Source organism: Vigna radiata, unplaced genomic scaffold (assembly GCF_000741045.1).
Source record: "Vigna radiata var. radiata cultivar VC1973A unplaced genomic scaffold, Vradiata_ver6 scaffold_100, whole genome shotgun sequence".
Classification (NCBI taxonomy): domain Eukaryota; kingdom Viridiplantae; phylum Streptophyta; class Magnoliopsida; order Fabales; family Fabaceae; genus Vigna; species Vigna radiata.
The window spans coordinates 1,166,428-1,184,294 of record NW_014544133.1 but is presented as its reverse complement, the minus strand read 5'-3'; the positions used below and the strand labels follow the sequence as shown (position 1 = coordinate 1,184,294).

The 17,867-nt window shown below is 31.2% G+C and overlaps 2 protein-coding genes across 2 annotated transcripts; one reads left to right on the top strand and one right to left on the bottom strand.

Moving 5' to 3' along the window:
* The first annotated feature begins 2,741 nt into the window (after positions 1–2,741).
* On the top strand, positions 2,742–8,369 carry LOC106755265 (glutamate 5-kinase). The gene is made up of 12 exons (XM_014637379.2): positions 2,742–2,897; positions 3,177–3,401; positions 3,791–3,888; positions 4,788–4,830; positions 5,924–5,985; positions 6,114–6,170; positions 6,880–6,915; positions 6,997–7,074; positions 7,456–7,522; positions 7,609–7,662; positions 7,896–7,999; positions 8,077–8,369. The coding sequence occupies exons 1-12, from the start codon at positions 2,822–2,824 to the stop codon at positions 8,170–8,172; spliced, it is 996 nt and encodes a 331-aa protein (XP_014492865.1). The 5' UTR covers positions 2,742–2,821; the 3' UTR covers positions 8,173–8,369.
* Positions 8,370–11,366: 2,997 nt separating this feature from the next.
* LOC106755327 (eukaryotic translation initiation factor 5A) lies at positions 11,367–13,122 on the bottom strand. The gene is made up of 5 exons (XM_014637465.2): positions 12,959–13,122; positions 12,548–12,670; positions 12,392–12,448; positions 11,938–12,012; positions 11,367–11,742 (listed from the first exon to the last, which is right to left on the bottom strand). The coding sequence occupies exons 1-5, from the start codon at positions 13,079–13,081 to the stop codon at positions 11,641–11,643; spliced, it is 480 nt and encodes a 159-aa protein (XP_014492951.1). The 5' UTR covers positions 13,082–13,122; the 3' UTR covers positions 11,367–11,640.
* Positions 13,123–17,867: the final 4,745 nt, after the last annotated feature.

Sequence of the window (17,867 nt, the reverse complement as noted above, 5' to 3'; positions counted from 1 at the left end):
CGCTCAAGTGGCAAAAAGCCGCGAGGTTTGGCGTTCAGTTGTACCCATGTGGCACTTAGGCACCAAATTTGCGAGAAAAAATGACGCTCAGTGGCACGGATGTGCCGCTCAACGTCATGTGCTTTGGTTGGTTATTTCCTTTTTGGCATTCCTCTTGCTTATAGGGTCTTTAAATTCTTTATTTTGGCATATAGGTTTCATGTAATTGTTCTTGGTACACTCTTTAAAGGATGTTTGTTGAGATATATGTGTGGAGGTTTACATTGTTATATTGACATTGTAGTGAAGGTAAAATGGATATTTCATGTATGAATTGTGATTTAAATTGGATATGTAATGACTTGTGTGTGTGGGATATGTATATGATGTTATAAGAATTTCAAGGAGAAATTCTTAAGATGGTTGCGTATAAGTATATGTATTAATATAGGATGCTAGTAATTAAGGGTTATTTTCACGCTCTCAATAACTTTTAGTCTTAAGAAAAGTAGGATAATTATGTCGTGGAGAGTAGCAAGAGATTATTAGTCATTGTTGGCCATAAATGCTTGAAGGTTTAACCTTAGAGTGTGGTAGTTGTTAAGGAAGGAGTTATTGTTGCACTAGCTTCGGAGAAGAGCCCCTATAGTTCGATATCAATACATGTATTCGAATGATCAGTCTAGAATTAAATGGTTAAATATGTATGAACATTGTTAGTTCTTGATAATTAAATTATAAGTTGATGTTTGTGAATGATTATATGTGTACTCTTTGATAACATTAACTTACCCTTTTTTTCTATTTCTGTGTTTGTTTGTTCTCTGGTTTGCAAAGATCATCTTTATGATGTGAGCAGATGAGGAGTCTTCTTTGGATCAACTATTAGATGGTGAATATGGAACAAAGGATTAAATTTAGGATTTCTTTTCTTTTTGTTGGTTTGTATATATCTTTACGAGAATATATGTATATATTTTTTTTGACAAATATTTTACTACACCTTAATTCTTAATTGTAAAAGGATTTGTTGGATCTTCCTTTCTTGTGTATGTGTAATTCTTAATTGCATGCATTATATTTACCTTTTCTAATTTTATTAAATATGTGATGAATTCTATAATAATGTTAAAAATATTAAAAATTTGGGATGTTATTAGTTTTATTAATATCTTAGAAAAAAAAGAGATATTAAATATACATTAAAAGATAAAAGATAACATACTTTTCTATCACACAAAAATATTTTTTAATGCCAAAATTATAATTTCTTTCATCCATTTCAATTTCTCAAAATTTAGAACATACTTACAAATTCTAAATAAAATTAATTGAAAAATGTAATCGAAATAAATTGTTAGAAAAGATTAGAGTTGTCAAAATGAGTCATAATCCGCGGGCCAACCTGGCCTACCATGGATTCGGGTGGGATTGGGTTTGAAAAAATTGTATTTTTTAATGCGGGTCAAATTTCAACCCGGCTCATTTAAACCCGGGTCATGCGGGTTGAACCCGTGGTAGACTGGGTTGGCCCACCAACCCACCTACATAATTTTATTTTATTAAAATTTAATTTTTAATTTTATAAAAAAATATTAATTATTATATTTTGCTTGAAACAATTATTTAAATTCCCTATTTTCAAAATTAATTAAACACACATACTGGGAGTGAAATTTAGAAGTGAAATTTGTTTAGATTTAAATTATAGAAAGTGTATAATGTTTTTTTTATTTTTAAAAAAATTGTATTTATGTGAGTTAGTGAGCCAACCTCTTTACTCACAAACTTGTGGTTGGTCGGGTTCAAATTTTTCTGACTCGCAATAGATGAGCTAGGTTGGGTTGACTCACTAAGTGACCAACCCGTGGTGGGTTGGATCAGGTTGGGCCGAATCGGGTTACCTGTTTTGACAACTCTAGAAAATATTAGTATAAATTTTTAAAATAACAAAATTTAAATAATTGAGTTTTTATGAAACTTTTTTTATGTATTGAATACTAAAATGATTTTCAATTGAGTTTCATTGTTTAATTTCTTTTATTAATTAAGTATATCCACGTGTTAAAATATGTAAGACTGTATGATTTACAATAAATGTAAAACTATATGAATGACTTTAACATAAACACGTTTTCAATTAAAGTCATAATACTCATTCACAAAACCTTATTATAAATGATTTTAATATATACACATGTGTTTATAGTTAGAATAATAAAACTCATTTATGAAAATTTAAATTTCTTAAAAACAAATAATCACTTCATCCGATAAAGAAAAAAATATATTTCACATTTTTTAATGTGAAAATAAATAAGTAAAATAATAATTATATCACTATGCTAAAAAATTAAATAGATTAAAGTATAATTAAAAATATACAAATTTTAAGTAGAAAAAATATAGTCAAAACTTAATTAAAAATAAACAAATTTATAAAATACTTAAAACTTAATTAACTGACATGTTTATTATTTATTATTTATATCAAGTGGTTGAAAAAATATAACATGTTTTAGTTTAGAAAAAAATGACATATTTTAAAAAGAAAAATAAACTGATATTTAGCTACTAATATTTTCTCCAAACATTTACCAACAATAATAATAATTCTTCAAACATATAACTTGTGAAGAGATCTAATCGTCTTTTAAAAATCTATTCTTGATACTCATCAACCCAGCATTAACCATTTATTTAACTTTGAAAATTAAAAAATAAAAGTAAAAAACTAAAATTGAAGTTAAACCATGAAAAGATAGTTAAATTGAGGATAGATTCCACGAGATTAAACATCTTTGATCGGTGAAGTTGGCGTGTTGAGAATCGGAGGAGGGGAATGGAGGAGAACAAGAATCAGAGCCAAACACCCCTTTCTCCTTGCACTCCATCAATCCGTTGCATAGTCAAACTCGGTATCACACTCTCTTGGCTTTTGTATTATTTGCATATTTTCTTTCCAAAGATTGTTGCTTTACAATGCTGCTTCCCTCTTCCATGTTAAAGTCTTTATTTTCTCTTGCATATAAGCATCTGGGGTGTCTCTTATTGACCAAACAGACAGACCCTAGAAGAGTGTTTGTTCTGTTCTTAAAAAAAAATTGGATGAGACCCTTTAGTGTTGTACATGGAGTGCTTCACTCTGAGGGTTTTCAATCAGTGAACAAAGTAAATGCTTTTGGTGGGGTATTCAGGAGGAGCAGCGGTTACTTGCAAAAATGAATTCGAGATGATAAATGAGGAGGTTCTCCAGAAGGTTTCAGAACAGCTGAGGCAAGCTATGATTGGATCTTCTGAGAAGCCTCCCGGGATGGATTGGAGCAAGAGACTTGGAGGGTCAGAAATCTGTTGCAACCCGGAAGAATTTGGAGATCATTCTGCCATGGAATGTAGCCCTTTCATTGTGGTTCATGGAGCAGGTTCCTTGAGTTCCTTTTCTTTTTCTCTTCGTTTTGAGTAGACTTTTTTTAGTAGTAATAATAATAAAAATAAGAATTCAACTAGAACAGTGAATACACAGACAATATAAAGGCATTTTACACCATCATGTAATCATATAAAACTAAGTTTGTTGATTTTTATATTAACTACTTTAAATGTCATACTTGGGGATGATTTTCAATTGGTTGATGGCATGTTGATAGCGCATGAAAATTAAACACTAGAAATGTTAGGAAAATTAATGTTTTTTTTTTAATATTTTGATATCGCATATACTAACATTACATCGGTCTTCCAACTATATTTTGTCTTCAAACCGGTGATTATCTCCAACTATATTTTGTCTTCAAACCGGTGATTATCTCAGGTTCTTTTGGGCACTTCCAAGCTAGCAAATCTGGTGTTCACAAGGGGCCGTTGAATAAACCTCTTGTCAAAGGAGGCTTTGTTGCTACCCGAATATCTGTAAGTAATTGATGGCAAGATATCCGCAGTTGTAATTGTTGAGGTTGTCAAGACAAGTATGACATTTACAGTGTTATATCAATGTACCTAGCACCTGCTAAATAACTTCTTGTCTATCCAAGTAGATAATAAAAAACCCAGTCCTATATTTGACAGTGAAAACTCGAAATTCTTTGCTTCCAATTTAGTCTAAATGTAGATGATAAGCTCTTTCTAGTTATTTTTGGGGGATCTTATAAGTTCTAATCTGTAACCATAATGATTTATGAAGTGATTTGCCATTAATGTTACAACGGATGTCAAAATTGTAGAATTGTACTATTATTGCATAAATCATTGAACATTTTGTTAAAAATTGAAGCTCTGGCCCTCAAAATTTACCAATCCTGAGAAAGAAGCATTCTGAATCTAACATGTGGAGATGACAGTTTCTATTTTAAAAAGGGAGAATTTGATTGGTGGCATGATGTCTGACATAATCTAGAATATGGTTTATGATGAATATATTTTTAGGGTCTACCATAATTATCAAAGTTTAGATTGTAAGCAGTAGATATATTTCTTATGAATTGAGGAGATTAATCAAGTTAGATATCACTGAAGGGATGATTGGTTGGTGTAGTCTCGCATACCACAATGTAAGAAAGAAAGATTGGGTCTCCATCAGTGCCATATTTTATATATTAGAAGAAATTGGCCAAGTGGTATCACTGGAGTGTTTTGATAATTTAATTGTTTTTATTTTTATTTTTACTTATATATGTTTGGTCTGAATTTTTCATAATCCTTGGTTATTATGAGAACATCTATTTTTAATATTAATAAACTGTTTATATACAAATTAATTTCAGAATGAGAATTGTCTCTGTTCTTATCATTCTGTTTACTTTTAATTTCAGGTAACCACTCTTAATCTGGAAATTGTTAGAGCACTAGCCAGAGGTAGTTTTGCAATTATTGTTATGTATATATGACCACACATTCTTCTTATATCAGAGCATTGGGCATTTATCTTTTGTGTCAAACCTATATGCCTTTAGATTCATAATGTAGTTTATCATCTGTAAGGTACTCAATGTTATCATGGTAACATGATGTAAATTTCAAGTTTTCAGTCATTGGGATTTGGCTCACATGATTGTTGTCGATCTTCTCCAGTCTTCTGTTCATGTTTGGATGCTATTCTGATTTTACTAATGTGACATCTTCCTGGCTTAATTATTTTGGGCTGCTTGATACTCTCCTTGCCTCCAACTTAATGGAATGCAGAAGCATAAACTCTCCAGTAAATGTTAATCTATGCTTTTACAAAATCTGCAAGGTGAACAGAGTTAAACTTCTGCAACTAAAAGTCAATATGAAATTTTGCATCTCTATGAGCACTTTTTTGGCTTTACAATTATTAGAACACTGATAACCCACTGATATGCACCTCCGCCTTAACTGGGGGTGCATATACTTATTCATCTATTGAAAGAGGTTTATATTTGTAATTGAAAAGTTGTGTATGCCATGAGCATTGATAATTCTTGAGAAAATAAAATTTAAATCTAACTCAACTTCACAAACTGACTTAATAAAGGTGAAGTTTGTATTCATTTAAATTTAGTTATATCTCTAGTTGATATAGAATCTTCAGCACATTCCCTCAGGCTTAGGATTGGACATCTCAAGCATGGGACTAGGGGAGAAACGTAACAGCGGGTGACATGATTGGCTTAACAAACTTGACTTGGATGAACATTGATCTAATCTTAAGAAAATGGAAATTAAGCTTAACTTATCTTAAAAAATGAAAGTGGATTTTAAACATTACTTAACATCACAAAATTGACTTAGTAAGGTGAGATTTGCACCCACCTATATATTATTAATTTGATCATATTTGTAGTCAATGTGGAATCTCCAACAATAATTATTACCCAATCTTAATACCCCGGTGCTATCATTTATTCTGTTTCATCCCCTTTATTGGCTTTATGTTCTTTGTAAAGTAATGAAATTCATTCTAAAAGATATTTGTTTCTCTGTGCAGAGGGCATTCCTTCAATTGGAATATCACCTTTCTCATGTGGATGGTTAACCAGTGAGAGACATGTTAGCAAACTTTTAACAGAATATTTTCCAGATCATACTCATCAACATAATAAATTGTAGACTTGTTTGTCTTCATTCTCAGATAATAAAATATGTTACTGATCTAACTTCGTTTTCAAAATGTGCAGATATCTTCAGCTGATTTATCTTCAGTGGCTAAGGCAATTGATTCTGGTTTTACACCTGTAAGAGCGAATGCTAAATTTATTTCACTGCTTTAAAGCTTTTAAACATTTTTCTACCCTTTTAACCTTTCCTCATTGTCGCATATAGATGTTCTTTTGTTGTTTTTAAATATCTTTTATAAAAATCATTGGTATTACTTAAAATGTGAAAGTAACTGTAAGATTATGATGTTGGATCCGTGGAGCCCTACTATATGTTATACCAGTTGATACATTGCTTGTTGGGGGATGGGTAGTTCCATCTGAAAATATAGATTCAGTTTGGATAATCTTCTTAGAAAGCACTTACAGAAGATAAAATAAATCAAACATTTTGCATAAATTAAAATCAACTTATGCACTTTTTTCAAAAACTTCCTCATCTTTTTCATAAGCACAATGAACTTCCAGGAGTTATCTTGTATCCCAGAAATGAATTACCCATAAGCTAGAAGCTAATCCAAAATGGTTCATAGTTCCCAACAATGGACTCCTTTCTTGAGTACGATATTATTCTTTATGCAATGCCAAAAGCCAATGAATTGTTATATAAAGCATTTAATGAAATAGAAAAAAGTAGTTCTATATATGTAGAATTTTAAAATCTGGATATAAAGTTTTACTGCTATCTTTTTTCTTTTGAATCTTACTTTGAGGGTTCTAAATCTTGTAATTGTTTTTCTTCTATTTTTTCCGTTTGAATAACATTGACCTCGGTATATTTCTCTAGGTTCTGCACGGAGATGCAGTGCTTGATGAGATTCAGGTAGAGACCAAGTGTATTCAGTTTTGTTGTTCATTATTTCACTATCAATGGAGATGGCATTTTAAGTTAGGTTGTTTTCAGGGATGCACTATTTTGAGTGGAGATGTTATCATAAGTCATCTGGCAGCGTACTCAAAACCTAAATATGTTGTTTTTCTGGTATCCTTTATAAATCATTTGCTACAATTTTTATTCTTTAATTTCAACAGATATAAGCTCTTTCTGAGCATACCATACCAAATAGTTTTCTAGTTAGTGTATGATATAGAGTTCCATTCATATCTCCAAATGATGAATATCTTGAGTATATTGCTAATAAGAACCTCAACTTTTTATTTTCATTTCTCACCACATTTGTAATACTCCAAATGGCTGAGAGCAGTTTAGCTATCACAAAGGGCTGTATGTTTTAATCTCCTCTCAATGCAAATCCCCATATTAGTATATATATATATATATATATATATATATATATATATATATATATATTATATTTTTGAAGACTTTACATGAATGTTTTCCATTAAATATGACTCAAAGACAGATGTATATGGGGTATATGATCGCCCTCCAACAGAACCTGGTGCAATACTCTTAAAGGAGATTGGTAAGCATTTGTTGTGTATATGATCTTGAATATGGTCTAATATCTTCATGATTGGGTTATAAGAACATTTTCAACTGTTGTAACAGCTGTTGCTGATGATGGAAGCTGGTCAGTTGTAAAACCGAAGTTGCAGAACTCAAGTGAGCAGACTTGGCAAATCAATATTCATTTTTCATTCTCTTCTATTATTTGGTCTGACAAATTTTGCTGTGGGGCAATTTCTGAAATTATTAGTCCAGTAACTGTTCCAAGAAGAATTTTAGACATTCACAATGACTTAGTTATTCCTCCTTTCTTTCTGATTATTTCTTCTGAGGGCTTAAATTGAGCTGAAATATATAGAATGCATTTTCCTGGCATGTGTTCTCTACAGTTGAACTGGCAGTTTCTGCTCATGATACAACCGGTGGGATGAAAACAAAGATATCAGAAGCTGCAATGATAGCAAAACATGGAATTGATGTCTACATTGTTAAGGTAATGTTTGTTAGATATGATCTGTTTGTGTTTTATGTCAGAGCTACTAATGTTGAAACCTTTGGCTGGAATTTCAGGCAGCTACAAGCCACTCATTAAGGGCATTAAATGGAGATCTGAGAGGCAGCATCCCTGATGATTGGCTTGGGACTGTTGTTCGGTCCTTGAGATAAATCTGCCATGACAAAACCTTTTGCATAGTTCTCAACCATCAACACTAAGTTGTAACTTTTGGCCACATCATGAATATGAGTTGTATATCCAAATAATACAACTCCCAAATCATGTGTCTAATGCTGAATGAATGAATTACTGATAATCATTTGAAACTTTTCATTTTATCCTAAACTCTACCATTATGTGCTGTCAAGATTAGCTACATGGATTACTTGATGTCAGTAGACTTTATTACAAACCAAATTTTCAAGGAAATACAATGTTTCTGTAAAATTGTTGAGTAGCTTATGTTGCTTATTCAAGTTGTGTCTGGCTACACCAATGTTTTTAAGTGCTTCCCTTGCATGAGTTGCAACACTTCATTCCCAAATACATTGAAACAAATTGACATATTCATGGTGGAAATATAATCCTTATTGCCTAAAGAGTTCAGTGAATGAAAAAGGATCTCTAAACATCCAAAAGCGGAAGTATAAGATTTAGTTGAAACTTGATGCTTTCATCTGTGCCTCATCTTTGTATTGAAGGAACTGGCATATGATCTTCCCATACAAAAGAATATGGAATTCAATAGAAAAAAAACAGTACAAGATTCTTGATAACCTAACTACAAAGTAACCAATAAGAAAGTTGAAGGTGGAGATGTAGAAAGCATCATTTTCCCCAAATTTAGATTTACATAATATGAATAAAAAATCATTGTTGGACTTATATTTGATAATAAAGCGGCTGGATCATCAACGACATTGGGATTTCAACTTACTAGGTTAAAAAGGTTTTATACAAAAGCCACTCTCATGCTCAACAAAAAGTGCATTTGCATTATTTGTTGTTTTCTTATGAGAATAAGTTGAGGTCTCATGTTTGAAATTTAAATTGACTACTTGATGTCCTTGTTCATTTTTTTATCAGCTTGATGTGTTTGTTCATAAGATAGATGTAAAGGAATGGTTCTATGTAGAGTTTAGAAAATGAAAATTATGTCGTATATTTCTTGAAGTTATAGTTACTTTAAATCGGGGCAATTTATTTTCTTCTCTCCTTCATTTCACATAGATAAAAATAAGTAACACCATTTATCTGTTGATTCAGAAACTTCACTTATCTTAGCAATCATAAGATTATAGAATTTAAGAAAAAAACTACTACAAAATTCGGAAGGATCAATTTTCCTTTTCCTTGAACAAAACATATATTTTAACTCAAGCGAGGAACATCAAAATGAAGAAAGCTTTATTAGAAAGGTTACTATATCTTATAAGTGTGTTGATGATATGATTGTTAGAGTATTTATGTTATTTGTGTGTGTGTGTGATGGATGCACTATTGTTGCATTTAAATTTTCATAAACTTGTGAAATGGTGAGATTCATGTATGTGATATGTAATATTAATGATTTATATGATGCTTGTCAACATAAGAAGACTCATAGAAGCTCTTTCTCTTGTTTAGATGTCAAACCAAACATAAATTAGAACTTGTTCATGAACATATGAAGTTTTTGAAGGAAAAATTTAAGATAATTACAAAAATGGTTAGATGTTTAATTGCTAAAAATACTTAAAAATAATATGTTGGTTGAAGCTGTTTACAAAGTTATTCAAGAGAAAGATCAATTAAATGTTGGATAAGAGTGATGCCCACTGCAAAACAATTGAAGAATTTTAGATCAATTTTCTATGCTCATGTTGCAATAGTTAAAAGATCCAAATTGGATGGAAAAAGCTGAAATAGGAATTTTCTATGTTGCAAGCTCTAAAGGTTATAAAATGTCAAAATTGATTATCACTAATAGTGATGCACAATTGGATGAAAATGCATTTTGGGATTGAAAAAAAATACAAAAACAAAAAAACAAAATTATTGTTCGTATTAATTTTTTAGTAATAACTTCTATCAATATCATAGTCACAAGAAAGATATGAAATAAAAGAATGTATAAATTAATTTATGAGTATTTATATTGAAATATATTTTGAACTGGTTCTTTAACTTTACTGAGAGAATCAAACTTAAAACCAGTTTTGAGTAATTAGATGTTTCCTTTGCATTAGAAAATAGCATGGATTATTATGTTAAAGTCTAATTCTAACCACTGGAGAATAACATTATAAGCCTGTATAGAATTCTATTACTTTAGAAATTATCCAACAGATTACTTAATAATACTTGGAGACAAAATTGACTATTTATTCTAATTTAATTTGTTCATGTGAAAATTTAATATATTTCTATTTTAAAACACTTTTTTTTTTTCTGAAATACAATTTCTTTAATTTTTTGTTTAAACTCAATTGATGTTGTTAAGCAGGGAGGGTATTCAAATATCAGACTTTTCATCTTAATATGTTCCACAACAGTGAGTTGTATTATATTCTTCCTTTTTATCAGAGTCTAGCCACTTCTGACAAACATGTAGCTGTTACAATGTTACTATGTTTGTATAGTTTGCTCCTCCTAAATAGTTTTTCTCAAACACATCTTAATATAGCAGAGTAGCAAAGGGTGAAGTGCAAACTGCTACCTAAAATAGAACAAACTGAGTATTGCCTTCTCCTTTTTCCTGTTAAACCTCTTATAGTCATTTTATGAATATGTTATAAAGTGGATTTGTGTAATTTACTATCTCCTCTTCTGCATAAAACAGTTGAGGAATGCTTACATATTTTAAACTAGGAACTGCAAAGCTACTGTTTTATGTGTTTATTGATGAAAATAAAGGTAAAAGAATTGCTCTATGTGGAGTTTACAACTAAGAAAACTATGTCATACTTCCCTTCAATTCTAATGAAATTGAGACAATGTTTTGCCTTCTCTTCATCAGTATGAAAGAGATACCCTATGATAATCTTTTCCAGATAGAGGAAGAAAATAAGATAAACAAATAGAAGTTAATTCATAAATATTGTCCAATTTGTAAGACCTCTCTTATGTTACTTCTCCAAGATTATTTACACAGAAGCTTCTTACAGTTATCTTTTCTATAAAATTTCATCCAAACAAATTCTTTACAAGTGAAAGACAATCTAACATGAATTGGAGGCCATGTTTTACCTTCTGTCTGTTGAAGGAATTGATACAGAATTCAAGAAAGAAAAAGAAAAACAATACAGTACAATATTCAGGGATTGCATCTTTTTTATCCCTAACCAAAGGGTATATTTGAAAATGCAATTAAGAAACACCATAGTGAAGAAAATTTTATCAGAAAAGGGACTGAAAAACTTGCAAATAGCATCCAAACATAACATTTAACAGTTTATGGTTCTATATCCAACACAATAAAAATATAGGTCAAGGACTCCCAAATAAAGCCATCCAATTTTGACCACATCTTGTAAGAATGGCGCAATTTTTTGGCTGATTTAGCATACAAACCCACATAAAAGAAAAAAAAGCGAAATAAATACTATATCATCTCAGTTACAACTTCAGCTTTCCTCCATTAGCCTGACATAGAACTATTACTTGGGACCAATGTCCTTAAGTGCACAAATCTGCTCCTCTCCCATTGCAGACATAACAGACACAACCAGATCTTTGCCCTCAGCAAATCCATCCTTGATCTACATGATACAAATTAAAATCAATATAAGAAAGACCAAATTATGAAAGATCAGATGATCAAGATCATGCCAGTTTCGTCAGTTTGTTTAATTGGACAAATAATGTTATCATCAAATGTTCATTTTTCATAACCATAATTTCACAACTTTGTGCAAATTTCAACATAAAAAGCAGAATAGGTATAAAACAATAACCTGCGTAAGCAGACTTTCATCGGTTGGAAGCCTAAGGTCATCCTTCGTACCACCACTGTCAGTCAGCAGACTCACCTAACATATTCAATGAAAGGTAGCAAACATCATTAACCAATTGTCAAACTAGATCAACCACACCATATCAGAAGAGAATGTGAAAAATGAAACAGAAAACCCACACATCTATATGATAAAGATGAAATTTCAAAAATATATAGTTTATTCTCTACATATGCATCCACCATTGATTATTTACTTTAATCATTTGGTCTGATTCAGCACTTTCTAAGAAAATTGATCATGAAATAAAATAATTCAAACATGCAATCATAGAAAATCAAATAATCATTTGACCTACCAAAACAACTTTATTTACATCACATCAAAAATCACTTTGGGGTTAACAATAGAAAAGGAGAAGGAGTAACAGATAAAAGTGTAATTAAAATCTTACAAATCCATCCTCTGATATATCGATGAGCTGGTAGTCAGTGCGATTGACATGAGGAACCTGTTGTAACCACAAAAACACATAAATCATATCATGATAATCATATTAGTGACCTAATTAAAAAGGTAAAACCCAAATCCAAAAGAAACTCATGCATACATCACAGTTATGGGAAGATGGCACAATATCCTCAAGCTTTTTGCCTGTGAAGATGTCAATTCCAACAAAGTGACACTTTGCGTGTCCATGCTTGCCAGTTTTGGAAGTTGAAACCTCCACAACCTGTCCAGCCAACACAATCCCGTCAATAAAAAAAACAAAACTTTAACCTAGGTTTCCCACAAACAAAATCCCTAAAAAGAGGAAAAGCCACAGAGGGACAAAGTTCCACATGAAACTCAATTTCATCAAAAAAAACCAAGTGGGGTCTGATTAATCACGTCAATTGTCTCGATCCACTTAACAAAAAGAAACCTTTCGACAAAATTCAGTGCAAGCCCGATCAAAAGTGAAAAACTTAAAAGGGCATCATATTTTTTTCCAAAACCATTAAGAGAGGAAAAATTAAACCTTGCATGGCCTGTTCTTGATTACAATGTAACCGTTTTTGCGGATAGTTCCAGCTTGTTGGGGATATGTCTTTGATGCTCCAGCATCAGCCTTTGACTCGAAGTGGTGTTCCTCGTCCGACATGGTTATGGCTCCTCACAAGCATCATAATGTATGAAGCCTCTGCTCTTCTTCTTATAGAGGGACCCTGAAAAGAACATTGTAACAATTTTTATTTTTTTTTCACGTTTTTTAGTTGATGATAACTATTAAACCTTTTTGAGGTAATATTGAACCCACCAAGAAACTTCGACTTTATCTTGTATAATTCTGTGAATTAATTAAATAGAAATAGAAATGAAAAATTTTGTAACCACATTTAATGTTAACTTTTACTGTACAATTTTATTTTTTAATAAAAATTTAAATTTCTAAGTAGTTTCTATAATTTTTAATTAAACAATTTATTTTAACCAGTAAAATTTTTTTTTTATTTAATAAAATCTTAACAGCATAATATTTTTCCAATTATAAATGTTTATTTTTTTCATTTAAAATATTTTTAATTATTTAAATTATATAAATTATACCATAACCAATTTAAATAGTTGAATTTTAGTTTTTAAAAAAATAGTAATGACTGGTATCTTCTGTTGCAAAAACTGAATGGAATTAATAACTATAAGACTTATTTTTTGAAGTATCTTTTCAAAATTGTAAAAAACAAACCATATGAAGAAAAATTATAAAAACGAAAATATTGAAAAATTACAGTGAAAATTTTATTTATATAATAAATAAGTATAAAAGTTTTCCATATTGAAGCATGAACAATTTTGCATTCTTTTTTTTTTCTTTTTCAAAAGCTACATTAATCTAAAAATTATATAATATAGAGAACTTTTTTTGGAGTGGTTTATCCCTTTAGAAAAGTCTTCATGCAGTGCAGGGCTGGATTTGCGTTCATTCAACGCCACAACTAGGAGTGGCCACGTGTGATCATATGGGACCCATTAATCATGAAGGTTCTTTCTTTTCCATCTATTTTTCTACATTTTACAATATTTTTATCTGATAAGTGAAGAATTGATTCTGAAAATTTGCATTTAAGAATGTTCATTTTCAAAGCAATGATTAAAAAAATGTATGATATTTACTTTTTTTTCTATATAGAATCTCAAAAGGGAAAAATAATGATATCACGATACCATTACAAAGAGAATAAGACTAAAACGATGCAAGTGGGAAAAAGAAAATAAAAGATAGAAATTCATATTGTTTTGATGGAACTTTATTTGAATTAAAGAGTTGGGAAGTGAAAAGTAAAAAAAGAAATATAATAGAAAATACTTATTTTATGTTAGAGTATTTCCATTCTAATTTATCTTAAAAAGATTTCACAAATTAATAATATCTTGAAGAACATTTTAATGTTATTGCACGTAAATAGCTCTTCTACAAAGACTACATATAAACTCTATAAATTTGGATAAAATTTATTAAATCTAAGCCTAATAAGTGGTGCCAAGTATTAAGTATTTGCTTAAAAAAAATATGTGCAAATCTCTTACATTTAGAGCGGTAAGAAAATAATTTGCATTTACTCTTTTAAATATCTCTTTTTAAAAATGTCTTTGAAGAAGAAATGTTAGAAAATGATGATCACTCTTATGAACTTGTGATCTGTATATAGAAATTAAAGTGTTTTTTCCTGTGTCTTATCAGTATCAGTCTCACACTGCATTTTCATATTTTTTTTATTATTCTAATTGTGTCCTATCAGAACTACAAAATCACAAAAAAAAATTTGACTACTTTTACCCATTTAACACTTAAAACTCATTCCTTACCCCTTTGTTGCATTTCACATTCTGAAATCCTACATCCTTTTTTTCTCTCTTCTTGCGCACAGTGTTTCTCTCCTCCTCCTTCACTTTACTTGTTGTCACGCACAGACCTCTCCTCGGTGGCTGTCATGGTGGTATTGTAGTGAGCGCTTGCAATGGTGGTTCTTCTTAGCTTGGACGTCTAGGTTGGTTGTTCTTCCTTTAAGCTTTGTATGATAGAAAGATTATAAGTAATGATATTCATTTGTATGTGTTGTTTGTATAGATTGATTGTATGTAGTATTTGTATGTGTTCAGATGCATTTCTGGGTTGGATGGGACGAAGGTTGATGCCTTAACCGCACTGGTTGAAAGCATGCCGGCATTGGAAGAGGGGTTGTAGAGCTCTCTACATTTGGAAGTGTAGTTGAGAGCTCGTTATAGTTTAAAAGTGGTCTAACCGCAGTTAGAAGTACAATTCATACCGCTGCAGTTGGGAATGCGGCTGTAGTACTTGAAAGTGCGATTTCACTATTGTCGCAGCTTGAACTGCAATAAAATGCATTGTTTTCTCTTCTTTTTATTTGCTTTATTATATTTAATTATTTTTTGAATTTGATTTGTTTTTTATATTTTTATTAGTTTATTTAAATATTAAATATTTTACAATTAATATTTTGTAATTTGTATTTTATTTTTATATTTGATATTTATTTAAATTTTATTTTTAATCTAATTAGTTTTTCTTAATTTTGAAATTTAAATTTTTTTGTTAATTTTTTAATCTATAATTATTTATTGATATTTTATTTTTAGCTTAATTGTTTATTTTGTCTCCAGTTTCGTTCAAGTGTGTCAAGTTGGTCTATCCTTTTAAAAAAAGTGTCAATTGCGTCCCCACTTGGTAAATTTTGCCTCAATTAAGTCATTTCCGATAAATACACACAAACCGTGTTAACTTTTTTTCCCCATCCTCTACTTCTTTGCAACGCAACAAAGCTTTTTCTTCTTTTTGTCAGTGCTATCTTTTCGTCCTTTTACAATACCAAAAAAAGTGTGAGAAAGAAAATAATCTTTATTAATCAAAGGGTCACCCTCTTTCTTAAATGATTCTCTTCTCCCTTCCATTGTCGGGGGTGTGGGTCTTGCGCTTGTTTCACATCCTTAATTGGTTTTGTAGTTCAAACTTTCCAACAAAACAAAACAGATATGTTCTAACCCTATTAGTCCATATACATTGAAATTTGAAATGAACATTAACAGACCTCAACAGATCTCAAAACAAAAACAATGTGTACCTATGTACTATTGTTGAAGAACAAACTTGGTGTGTTCATTTGCAGTGAACAATAAAGCTCCATTAGTGCAGCATTGTTGGGCACAAAGTTGAGTTTGAGAACTTGGACACATAACTGGTTGGGGAGCAATGTTGGAGGGGAAAGGGTGCAACAACTCTAGGGTTTCAAATTTTTTGAAGAGGAGTAAATATATGTTTTATGGGTGGTTGTGGTGAATTTAAAATGAGAGAGAAAAACTTTTACCTAAGTAAAAACGTTTTACCTGTGTTAGTTGTGTCATAAGGGCACCCTTGGTATTATTTCAAAATTTGGAGGTGTGGGGAAAAGGCTTGGAGGTGTAGGGAGAAGAACCCTTATTTGTTTGATCCCTTCTTGGTTGTATACTAGCTGTATTAGTCTTACTGAGTCGTATACTCTTATTATCTACTCACTAAACAACTCTATTTCATCAGTCATCTACTACACGTGCCTATAGTCTAATGCTCCTAATGTCTACTTGCATCCTTTATATAATGCTTCATCATCATAATACACACTCTTCCTCAAACTTGTTTGCTTACTCACATCATTCACCTTGTCTACTACCACTATTCTGCTTGTTTATTTCGTATCTACCATAAGTCTCAACCAATTCCCTTCTAAAACTTATTTTAGACTCGTTTAATCCTTCTCCTTGTCTATCCATCTCAACATTTGTTAAGAAAAAATCATCTATACATCTAAACGCTCTCATGTTTTAAAGTTTAACCAAATAACATTAAACGAAATAAGAATTTAAAAAGATCATAGGATGAAACATATGACTTAGGCTCAAGAATACCCAACATAGAAAAACCTTAGGAAAATCCTTAGGATTGTAGAAAACATAAAAACACTTAAATCAAAATAACCACATGCAGTGCTAAACTATTGATGAGTCAAAGCGTCTAAGAGAGTTTCGCTAAACGTGTAAGCATACTATACCTAAGGGGTATTCAGTTGAACTCTCGGGAAAATAAAAAACTGTCAAGACAGTGTCTTAGACAAAAGCATTCTAAAAGCCTAAACCTAAAATGCAAAATAAAACATAACATTTTAAACACCACTTCTCTAAAAAGGCAAAATCACAAAAATCGTTTACATCAGTCTATACGATACCATGAGCTAAAACTGTTACTTCGTCCAATGAGGAAGTTCTTACTTAACACTTGGTATCTTTATAAGAAGAGCTTAATAGTTAAACGCTACCTCAACGGTAGAAAATGAAAAGCATTTTGTTGTTCTGAGCAAGCATTAAATGACATTAAAGGCTTAACATTCAAAAACAACAAAAGTGATAAGAGATAAGACATATTTATTGCATTCACAATTTACTTTATTCTCTGCACGAACTGCAGGAACTTCAGTAGAAGCTGACCAACTTGAAGAATGGAAAATCATCTCCTCAGTCTCAGCCTGACTCCCATGAAGAAGGCCCCCACAATTCTTGAACGGAGCACAACCTGAAAGCTCGGTAAGGTGCATGTGGGAGCTAAGAATGCTCTCCTCAATGTTGGGCTCAAGGAGACCAAAACAAGTTAGCCCAACATGGAGCAGAAGAAACTTGTGGATGCCCTTGCCACTTTGAACGAGAGCACGAAAAGCGTAGACATCGCAACCTACACCGAGATGCAAAATCAGTGGAGTCCAAGGATTCCACAAAACATCCCGAAAAACGGATAAACTAGCAAGAGCCGGGTGAGTGGTAGTCTATCTTCTCGACACAAATACTGAAGAACTCGAAGCATATTAACCTAGCACATGATTGGGGACACTGATTGGCGATCA

Excerpts from the sequence above, each read along its gene's own strand:
- LOC106755265 (XM_014637379.2), top strand. The coding sequence starts at position 2,822 with ATGGAGGAGAACAAGAATCAGAGCCAAACACCCCTTTCTCCTTGCACT. Across the intron at positions 2,898-3,176 it reads CCGTTGCATAGTCAAACTCG|GAGGAGCAGCGGTTACTTGC; the intron begins GTATCACACTCT and ends TGGGGTATTCAG. Across the intron at positions 6,916-6,996 it reads CAGTGCTTGATGAGATTCAG|GGATGCACTATTTTGAGTGG; the intron begins GTAGAGACCAAG and ends GGTTGTTTTCAG.
- LOC106755327 (XM_014637465.2), bottom strand. The coding sequence starts at position 13,081 with ATGTCGGACGAGGAACACCACTTCGAGTCAAAGGCTGATGCTGGAGCA. Across the intron at positions 12,671-12,958 it reads TCAAGAACAGGCCATGCAAG|GTTGTGGAGGTTTCAACTTC; the intron begins GTTTAATTTTTC and ends TTGGCTGGACAG. Across the intron at positions 12,013-12,391 it reads ATATATCAGAGGATGGATTT|GTGAGTCTGCTGACTGACAG; the intron begins GTAAGATTTTAA and ends TGAATATGTTAG.